This window comes from Rhinopithecus roxellana, chromosome 12 (genome assembly GCF_007565055.1).
Source record: "Rhinopithecus roxellana isolate Shanxi Qingling chromosome 12, ASM756505v1, whole genome shotgun sequence".
Lineage (NCBI taxonomy): Eukaryota > Metazoa > Chordata > Mammalia > Primates > Cercopithecidae > Rhinopithecus > Rhinopithecus roxellana.
Genome location: NC_044560.1, coordinates 118,746,541 through 118,757,092, shown reverse-complemented (window position 1 = coordinate 118,757,092; position 10,552 = coordinate 118,746,541). Strand labels below are relative to the sequence as shown.

At 49.8% G+C, this 10,552-nt stretch overlaps 1 protein-coding gene across 1 annotated transcript; it reads left to right on the top strand.

Moving 5' to 3' along the window:
- Positions 1 to 757: 757 nt before the first annotated feature.
- TARM1 (T cell-interacting, activating receptor on myeloid cells 1) lies at positions 758 to 10,370 on the top strand. Its single transcript, XM_010380697.2, is given in 6 exon segments — positions 758 to 895; positions 4,657 to 4,692; positions 5,191 to 5,481; positions 6,061 to 6,357; positions 10,065 to 10,201; positions 10,203 to 10,370. Coding segments are annotated over 6 exon segments (819 nt in total). The 5' UTR covers positions 758 to 861; the 3' UTR covers positions 10,227 to 10,370.
- The last annotated feature ends 182 nt before the right edge of the window (positions 10,371 to 10,552 follow it).

The following is a 10,552-nucleotide window of genomic DNA, read 5'->3' as shown; positions in this document are numbered from 1 at the left end:
GAGACCACCCTGGCCAACATGGTGAAACCTCGTCTCTACTAAAAAATACAAAAATTAACTGGGCATGTTGGAGGGCACCTGTAATCCCAGCAACTCGGGAGGCTGAGACAGGAGAATTACTTGAACCCGGGGGTTGGAGGTTTCAGCGAGCTGAGATTATGCCACTTCACTCCAGCCTGGGCGAAAGAGTGGAACTCCATCTCAAAAAAAAAAAAAAAAGTGGTGATGAAGGCCTGGCGCGGTGGCTCACACCTGTAATCCCAGCAGTTGGGGAGGCCGAGGCAGGTGGATCACTTGAGGTCAGGAATTCGAGACCAGCCCGGCCAACTTGGTGAAACCTCATCTTAACTAAAAATACAAACAGCTGGGTGTGGTGGCATGCGCCTGTAATCCCAGCTCCTTGGGAGCCTGAGGCAGGAGAATCACTTGAACCCAGGAGGCTGAAGCTGCAATGAACCGAGATTGCACCACTGGACTCCAGTCCAGGTGACAGAACCAGACTCCATCTCAAAAAAAAAAAAAAAAAAAAAAGAGTGAAGTGCTTTCATCTCTTCAATACTAACCCTTCAGGGCCAAGTCTGAAGCATTTTCAGGGTTACCTGTTTGATGCCTGAAATCTGCCTGAGACAGAGGAGCATTTCCTGTGAGTCAAGTACTCAAACGCTGGTATGTGAAAGGAGCATGTTGCAATCAGCAACGTCAACACGTTTCCTGAATGTGGATATGGGAGGGGCTGAAAGGCTAGGATGAGGATGTTACTACTTCCACTCCAGGGTGGGAGAGAGGCAGCGGCGACTCCAGCTCCTCCCGTCTGTGGACTGCAGAACCCAAGATGGACCCTGGGAGGGCTGAGAAGTCATCATGATCTCTAAGCTGCTTTCCCTCCTCTGTTTCAGTAAGTCTCACAGGGCTATCCACTGGGACTGCAGAAAATCATGGAACTGGTGGGATAGTTGGGCTGAGGATGGAAAAAATAACATCAACTTTGGCTTACTGAGAACACGGGAGGAGTGAGATGTCCTGCTAAATGCACTGCAGATATTCCCTGGAAATAAGTGCTCTGCAAGCTTCAACTCCTCTGGTTTCAACTTCATGAGTTTTGCTGAATGCCTCCACCACCTGGCTTCATTGGCTCACCCCTTTTCTCAGGATCAACTCTGACTTTTTGTGTGTAAATAAAAGTATTCAGAATAGAAACCTTATCTTTTTTTTTTTTTTTTTGAGACAGGGTTTCACTCTTGTTGCCCAAGCTGGAGTGCAATGGCGTGATCTCGACTCACTGCAACCCCCACCTCCCGGGTTCAAGAGATTCTCCTGCTTCAGCCTCCTGAGTAACTGGATTAAAGGGGTGCGCCACCATGCCTGGTTAACTTTTGTATTTTTAGTAGAGATGGGGTTTCACCATGTTGGCCAGTCTGGTCTCGAACTCCTGACCTCAGGTGATCTGCCAGCCTCAGCCTCCCAAAGTACTGGGATTACAGGCGTGAGCCACTGTGCCCGGCCCAGAAACCTTAACACCATAAATAAAAATTTAGTGCCAAATAGATAACTATAAAGTACATTGAGGCTGTTGTGTAACCATCACCACTATCTACAGTAAAACCTTTTTCTTTTTTTTTTTCTTTCCTTCTTTCTTTCTTTTCTTTCTTCTTTTCTTTTTCTTCTTTTTTCTTTTTTTGTCTTTGATTTTGTGCTGGCCGGTGCATGTGGATCTTTCTGGGCTTTTATCTTAGCTTGGACTTCCTGCATCTTTAATTGTTTTCACTCACCCCTCTCTCTCTTCTTTCTTTTCCTGTTCCTTCCCTCCTCCCTCCCTCCCTCTCTACTTTCTTTCTTTCTTTCTTTCTCTGTTCCCTCCCTCCCTCCCTTCCTTCCTTCCCTTTCCTTTTCTTGAGACAAAGTCTCACTCTGTCACCCAGGCTAGAATGCAGTGGCATGACCACAGCTCACTGCAGCCTTCACCCCCCCGGGCTCAGGCAATCCTCCCGCCTCAGCCCCCGCTAAGTGGGTGGGGTTATAGGCACATGCTACCATGCCTGGCTAAGTTTGGTATTTTTTTCTTTGTAGAGACAGGGTCTTGCTATGTTGCCCAGGCTAGACTCAAACTCCTGGGCTTAAGTGATCCACCTGCCTCTGCCTCTCAAAGTGCTGGGATTACAGGTCCCCCATGCCCCACCAAAACATTTTTCTTCACCCACTATTAGTCACAATTCTCCAGAGAGACAGAACCGATACAATATGCATCTCTGTATCCATATGTGATAGATACAGATATATAAATGCAGATACAGATATAAATGCAGATACAGATCTAGATCTGAAATGAGATTTGTTCTAAGGAATTGGCTCACACAGTTACAGAGGTTGAAAACTGAGACTCTGCCGTCTGTAAGCAGGAGACCCAGGAAAGCCAGTGGTTATAAATTCCAGTTCAAGAGCAGAAGACCAATGACTCAGCTCAGACAATTAGGCAGAGATAAACAATTCAACCTTCTTCTATCTTTAAAAAAACATTTTTTTTTTTGAGACAGGATCTTGCTCTGTTGCCCAGGCTGGGAGTGCAGTGGCATGATCTCAGCTCACTGCAGCGTCCATCTTCCTGGCTCAAGTAGTTGTCCCACCTCAGCTTCCTAAATAGTTGAACTACAGGTGTCCACCACTACACCCAGCTAATGTAAATTTTTTTTGTAAACAAACAAAACGATATGGAGTCTCACTCTTGTTACCCAGGCTGGAGTGCAATGGCGCGATCTCGGCTCACTGCAGCCTCCACCTCCTGGGTTCAAGCGATTCTCCTGCCTCAGCCTCCTGGGTAGCTGGGATTACAGGTGCCCGCCACACACCTGGCTGATTTTTTGTACTTTTTAGTAGAGACCTGGCCATCATGTTGGCCAGGCTGGTCTCGGGCTTCCGACCTCGAGTGATCTGCCCGCTTCGGCCTCCCAAAGTGCTGGGATTACAGGCATGAGCCACCGTGCCCAGCGCCAGTTGACTTTGAATATATGTGTCGTAGCCTTGAGAAATGTTTGCCCAGGCTCTCTCAGAGCAGTGGTCCTCCACCTTGGCTGCATTCTTGTATTAGAACTCTGAAAAGGAATGACACCGGAGCCCTTCTGACTCAGTGCTTCAGTGCTTGGTTCTGTGAACTGAGCTTTTACCAGCTCTCCAGGGGAGCCCAGGGCATAGCCAAGGTTAACAACCACAGATTTCAGGCTGGGTGTCCTGGCTCACGCCTATAATCCTAGCACTTTGGGAGGCTGAGGTGGGTGGGTCACCTGAGGTCTGGAGTTTTTTTTTTTTTGAAACGAAGTCCTACTCTGTCGCTCAGGCTGGAGTGCAGTGGCACAATCTCGGCTCACTGCAGCCTCTGCCTCTTGGGTTCAAGCGGTTCTCCTGCCTCAGCCTCCCGAGTAGCTGGGACTATAGGCGTGCACTGCCACGCCCGGGTGATTTTTTGTATTTTTAGTAGAGATGGGGTTCCGCCATGTTGGCCAGGCTGGCCTCGAACTCCTGACCTGGGGTGACCCGCCCACCTGGGCCTCCCAAAGTGCTGGGATTACATGCGTGAGCCACCATGCCTGGCATGGTCAAGAGTTCTTAACCAGCCTGGCCCTGTCTCTATCAAAAAAAAAAAAATTAAAAAGGAAGAAGAATAAACGCAGCTGTGTGTGGAACAGGGATGAATGTATGCTTTCCCCTTTCTGGAATGACCATTTGAATGTTTTGAGGCTTGTTACAGGACACCAAACAATAAATTTTGTCCCGTTTGGAGTCATGAAGAGATGAAAAGAGATCATGAGCCTGGGCAACATAGGGAGACTCTGTCTCTGCAAAAGACTAAAAAATCAGCCAGGTGTGGTGGTGCACACCTGTGATCCCAGCTACTCGGGAGGCTGAGGTGGGAGGATCACTTGAGCCCAGGAGGCTACAGTGAGCCATGATGGAGCCACTACACTTCAACCTGGGCAACAGAGAGAGACCCTGTCTCAAAACACAATAATAAAATAAAAAATTTAAAAATAAAAAGAAGAGGCTGGGCTCAAGGCTCATGCCTGTAGTCCCGGCACTTTGGGAGGCCGAAGTGGATGGATCACCTGAGGTCAGGAGTTTGAGACCAGCCTGGCCAACATGGTGAAACCCTGTCTCTACTAATAACACAAAACTCAGCCGGGCATGGTGACGCATGCTGTGATCCCAGCTGTTTGGGAGGCTGAGGCAGGAGAATCACTTGAACCGGAGAGGCAGAGGTTGCAGTGAGCCGAGATTGTGTCACTCTACTCCAGCCTGGACGACAGAGCGAGACTTTGTCTTGGGGGGAAAAAAAAAAGAAAGTAAGAAATGGTAAGAATGAGTGCCGTATTGAAACAGAAGATGAGAATAGAAGGATAGGTGGATTATGTGGAACCAGGAAAGGCCTGGAACAGGGGGAGGTGAGAGCCGCGCAGGACAGTCAAGGAGAATCTCTGGGAAACAACAGGGGAGCTGGAAGTCAAGCGGAAGCCACAGTCCAGTGTGGGGAGAATGAAAGCTCCTGAGCGGGTGACCTCCAAGGGTCTGCACTCAGCAGGAGACTCTGGGACCTGTCTCCAGGGGTCAGGGAAGGGGGTGACGTGGCTCCAGGCAGGGGCTTCTGTCTCACGGAGGCTTGTCTTTCAGGACTGTGCATGGGCCAAGGAGACACAAGGGGAGATGGTGAGTGTTTCTTCAATCACACCCTCCTTGGCCCGTCGTCCCAAATTCCCTCCCGTTCCCTTCCCCTTCTTTTTTTTTTTTTTTTTTTTTTTTGACGGAGTCTCACTCTTTTGCCAGGCTGGAGTGTGGTGGTGCGATCTCAGCTGACAGCAAGCTCCGCCTCCCGGGTTCACACCATTCTCCTCCCAAGTAGCTGGGACTACAGGTGCCTGCCACCACACCCAGCTAATTTTTGTATTTGTAGTAGATACTGAGTTTCACCATGTTGGCCAGGATGGTCTCGATCTTAAACCTCGTGATCTTCCCACCTCGGCCTCCCAAAGTGTTGGGATTACAGGCGTGAGCCACTGTGCCTGGCCCTTTTCCCTTCTTAAAATAGGCTTCCTGGTTGGGCACAGGAAATAATAATAATAATAATAATAATAATACATTTTAAAAAGGGCTTTCTGAGAGCAGGGAAGGGCGTCAGGCCCAGCACTGGGCTCTGCTTCCTTCCAGGGTCACTGCCCAAGCCGTCCCTCAGTGCCTGGCCCAGCTCGGTGGTGCCTGCCGACAGCAATGTGACGCTGCGATGTTGGACGCCTACCAGAGGTGTGAGCTTTGTTCTCAGGAAGGCAGGAATTATTCTGGAGTCTCCGAAGCCCCTTGATTCGACAGAGGGCCCGGCTGAATTTCACCTCAATAATCTAAAAATCAGAAACGCTGGAGAGTACACCTGCGAATACTACAGAAAAACGTCCCCCCACATCCCTTCACAGCGCAGTGATGTCCTTCTGCTGTTGGTGACAGGTGTGGACAGGGTGCCTGCCGATGACATACAGGGGACAGGGGATGAGGGAGGAAGCAGAGGAACAGAGGGAGAAAAGGAGTTCCACCTTCAGAGTAGCTGGGGGTGGTGGGAGAGGGAGACAGACAGGAATGAAATCGCATACCTTGGTTTTATGCTCTGTCACCCAGGCCGGAGTGCAGTGGTGCCATCTTGACTCACTGCAACTTCCGCCTCCTGGGCTCAAGCGATTCTCCTGCCTCAGCCTCCTCAGTAGCTGGGATTACAGGTGTGTGCCACCACGCCCGGCTAATTCTTGTATTTTCAGTAGAGACAGGCTTTCACCATGTTGGCCAGGCTGGTCTCAAACTCCTGACCTCAGTGCTGGGATTACAGGTGTGAGCCACCACGCCCGGCCTTATACAGGTCTTGCAGGAGGGAGCATCTCTGCCCTGAGATTGGAGTAGAAAGTGGAGGAAGGTAGAAGAGATCAGGAATCTCTGATTTCCCACACTCCATGAGAGCCTCCGGCCAGGAGAACAGGGGTGAGTAGGGGATTCCAGACTTCTCCCCAGGACCTCAGACCCTGACTTCTCTTACAGGACATTTATCTAAACCTTTCCTTCAAACCTACCAAAGGGGTACGGTGACCGCAGGTGGAAGGGTGACTCTGCAGTGCCGGCAGCCAGACCAACTGTTTCTGCCTATCATGTTTGCTCTACTGAAGGCAGGGACGTCATCTCCCATCCAGCTGCGGAGTCCAGCGGGGAAGGAGACAGACTTCTCCCTGGAAGACGTGACAGCCAGCGACGCTGGGAACTACAGCTGCGTGTACTACCAGACAAAGTCTCCCTTCTGGGCCTCAGAACGCAGTGATTGGCTTGAGATATTGGTGACAGGTAAGGATGTGTATGATTTTGAAGAACTGTGTGTGTTGTTTTTCATCAGAGGTTGTTTGGTTCTTCTGTGAATCTCATTTCTTCATTACTTGCAATATCATCGCTTTTTAAAAAATCTTCCCTTTCTGGCCGGGCGCGGTGGCTCATGCCTGTAATCTCGGTGCTTTGGGAGGCCGAGGCAGGCGGATCACCTGAGGTCAAGAATTCGAGACCAGCCTGGCTAACATGGTGAAACCCCATCTCTACTAAAAATAAAAAATTAGCCAGGTAGGGTGGGATGAACCTGTAGACCCAGCTCCTTTGGAGGCTGAAGCAGGAGAATTGCTTGAACATGGGAGGCGGAGGTTGCAGTGAGCCAAGATCGCGCCACTGCACTCCAACCTGGGTGACAGAGTGGCGCTCTGTCTCAAAAAAAAACAAAAAAAAACTTCCCTTTTACAATTTCTACTCCTTTGCCTTTTTTTTTTTTTTTTTTTTTTGAAATGGAGTCTCACTCTGTTGCCAGGATGGAGTGGTGCAGTGGTGCGATCTCGACTCACTGCCACCTCTACCTCCTGGTTCAAGTGATTCTCCTACCTCAACCTCCCGAGTAGCTAGGATTACAGGCCTGCACCACCCATCTGGCTTATTTTTCTATTTTTAGTGGAGATGAAGGTTTTGCCATGTTGACCAGGCTGGTCTTGAACTCCTGACATCATGATCTACCCACCTCGGCCTCCCAAAGTGCTGGGATTACAGGTGTGAGCCACCGTGCCCAGCCCTCCTTTGCCTTTTTGTTGTACTACATCCTTGGATAATTTCTAGGCTGTTTTTGAAAATTATGAATCCACCAGCACCAGATTCCTTCTACCATTCTTTGCATCTCTTAGCGTTTTGGTTTTTTGCTTTGTTTCATTTTGTTTTTGAGACAGAGTCTCGCTCTGTCGCCCAGGCTGGAGTGCAGTGGTGCGATCTCAGCTCACTGCAACCTCTGCCTCCCAAGTTTAAGCAGTTCTCCTGCCTCAGCCTCCTGAGTAGCTGGGATTACCACGCTCGGCTAATTTTTGTATTTTTAGTAGAGATGGGGTTCTCACCACGTTGAACAGGCTGGTCTTGAACCCCTGGCCTCAGGTGATCCGCTCACCTTGGCCTCCCAAAGTGCTGGGATTGCAGGTGTGAACCACTGTGCCTGGCGTGTTTTTTTTTTTTTTTCTTGGTGTTAATGATTTCACTCTCAATAATTCTTTCTCAGTCATGCGTGGTGGCTCAGGCCTGTAATCCCAGCACTTTGGAAGGCTGAGGCTGGAGGATTGCTTGAGCCCAGGAGTTTGAGACCAGCCTGGGCAACATAGTGAGACCCAGTTTCAAATTTAAAAAATTATCTCATCCTCAGAACATGGTGTTTGCACAGCCTCCTGCTTCTGTGCTGTGGATGCGATGTCTACCCATGTCTTTTAACACTGACTGCTAGAATTCTTCTGAAAGTATCTTGTTTCCTGCCAGAGTTCTGCCTTACTGGGTGCTAGCACTCTGCTTCCTCAACTCTGTAAATTATTTTTCATCTGTTGTAACTGTTGTAACGAGTTCCTCTTGCTGGCTGCCCGGATGAAGCCCATTCATCAGGACAGAGGAATTGCAAGAAGGAGTTCAACACGCGTTGAATCAGGTAAGCGGGAGACCAGAGTTGTTTTTTGTTTCTTTTTTGAGATGGAGTCTTACTCTGTCGCCCAGGCTGGAGTGCTGTGGCGTGATCTCGGCTCACTGAAACCTCTGCCTCCCAGGTTCAAGCGATTCTTCTGCCTCAGCCTCCCGAGTAGCTGGGACTACACGTGCGCCACCATGCCCAGCTAATTTTTATGTTTTTAGTAGAGATGGGGTTTTACCATATTGGCCAGGCTGGTCTCCTACTCCTGACCTCGTGATTCTGCCCACCTCGGCCTCCCAAAGTGCTGGGATTACAGGCGTGAGCCACCGCGCCTGGCCAATCAGAGTTTTATTATTACTCAAATCAGCCTCCCTGAAAATCTGCAGGCTAGGGTTTTGTTTGTTTTTCTTTGAGATGGAGTCTCACTCTATCGCCCAAGCTAGAGTGTAGTGGCACAATCTGGGCTCACTGCAGCCTCCACCCCCCAACCCCAGGCCCGGGTCAAGCGATTCTCCTGCCTCAGCCTCTGGAGTAGCTGGGATTACAGTCACTCGCCACCACACCCGGCTAATTTTTTTGTATTTTTAGTAGGCATGGGGTTTTGCCATGTTGCCCAGGCTGCTCTCGAACTCCTGGCCTCAAGCAATCCTCCCACTTCAGCCTCCCAAAGTGCTGAGATTACAGGTGTGAGCCACTGTGCCCGGCCTCAACTCAAACTTTCTCAAGTGCTCTGCCTGCACAGCAGTGTGTGCTGCAAGGATGCTGATCAGCCAGGGAATTTGGGGCTCTGTGGAGCTCCTTCTGTCTCATGTGCTGCCCCTAAGACTATTCCTTTGTATAAGGATGGGGAAGGAGAAAAGGCAATGTGGGAAGCTGGAAATGGGATAAACAGCAAATACACGAAGAAGCTAAGGTGGAGTGAATGTCAAGGAAGGAACGTAAAGGAACTCCCACTACAACTCATTAGGATTCCATGTTTTGGCCAGGTGCGGTGGCTCATACCTGTCATCCCAGCACTTTGGGAGGCCGAGGCAGGCGAATCACTTGAGGCCAGGACTTCGAAACCAGTTTGGCCAACATGGCGAAAACCCATCTCTATTAAAAATACCAAAATTAGCCGGGCATGGTGACAGGTGCCTGTAATCCCAGCTATTCGGGAGGCTGAGGCAGGAGAATCGCTTGAACCCGGGAGGTGGAGGTTGCAGTAAGCCAAGATTGTGCCACTGCACTCCAGCCTGAGCAACAGAGCGAGACTTGGTCTCAAAAACAACAACAACAAAGATTCCATCTTTTGTTTTCAGGGATTAAAATTTTAAAGAGTTCAATTATGGCCGGGCATGGTGGCTCAAGCCTGTAATCCCAGCACTTTGGGAGGCCAGGGCGGGCAGATCACCTGAGGTCAGGAGTTCGAGACCAGCCTGCCCAACATGGAGAAACCCCCCCCCCCTCTACTAAAAATACAGAAATTAGCTGGGCATGGTGGCTCATGCCTGTAATCCCAGCTACTCAGGAGGCTGAGGCAGGAGAATCGCTTGAACTCAGGAGGCAGAGGTTGCAGTGAGCTGAGATTGTGCCACTGAACTCTAGTCTGGGCAACAAGAGCAAAACTCCATCTCAAGAAAAAAAAAAGTTCAATTAAAACTTTAAAGTACAGTGGACGACTGGCTAGGAAACATTAAGTGGGTGGCCGGGTGTGGTGGCTCACACCTGTAATCCCAGCACTTTGGGAGGCTGAGGCGGGCAGATCACCTGAGGTTGGGAGTTCGAGACCAGCCTGACCAACATGGCAAAACCGTGTCTCTACTAAAAATATAAAATTAGCTGGGCTTGGTGGCACATGCCTGTAATCCCAGCTACTTGGGAGGCTGAGGCAGGAGAATTGCTTGAACCTGGGAGGCAGAGGTTGCGGTGAACCGAGATGGCACCATTGCACTCCAGCCTGGGCAACAAGAGCAAAACTCCGTCTCAAAAAAACCCCAAAACCAAAAACATTCAGTGGGTGATGACAGTCAGATTTGACGGGGCCATTTGAGAAGGAGGGGTACCCTCTGAGGGTCAGTGCTGAACCCCTTCTCTCTTTCAGTTCCCCCAGGTACCACATCAAGCAACTACACCCTGGGTAACTTCATACGACTGGGTCTGGCTGCCATAATTTTGGTTACCATGGGAGCTTTCCTGGTGGAGGCCTGGCACAGCCGAAAGGTGTCTCCAGGTGGATCTGTCAGAGGCCTTCAAACCAGAGTGACTCCATCTTGAACTGGGGCTGGGTAAACTGAGGCTGCAACCTGCTGGACAGCATTCCCAGGGGGTTAAGGCTTTCCAAGTCACAGGATGAGACAGGTCACAACATACAGGTCACAAAGACCCCGCTGATAAAAAAAAAAAAAAAGAGAGATGCAATAAAGAAGCCAGCCAAAACCTGCCAAAACCAAGATGGCAACAATAGTGACTTCTGGTTGTCCTCACTGCACATTATTTGCTAATTATAATGCATTTGCATGCTAAAAGACACTCCCACCACCACCAAGGCAGCTTACAGATGCCATGGCAACTTCCAGAAGGTAAAAGGGG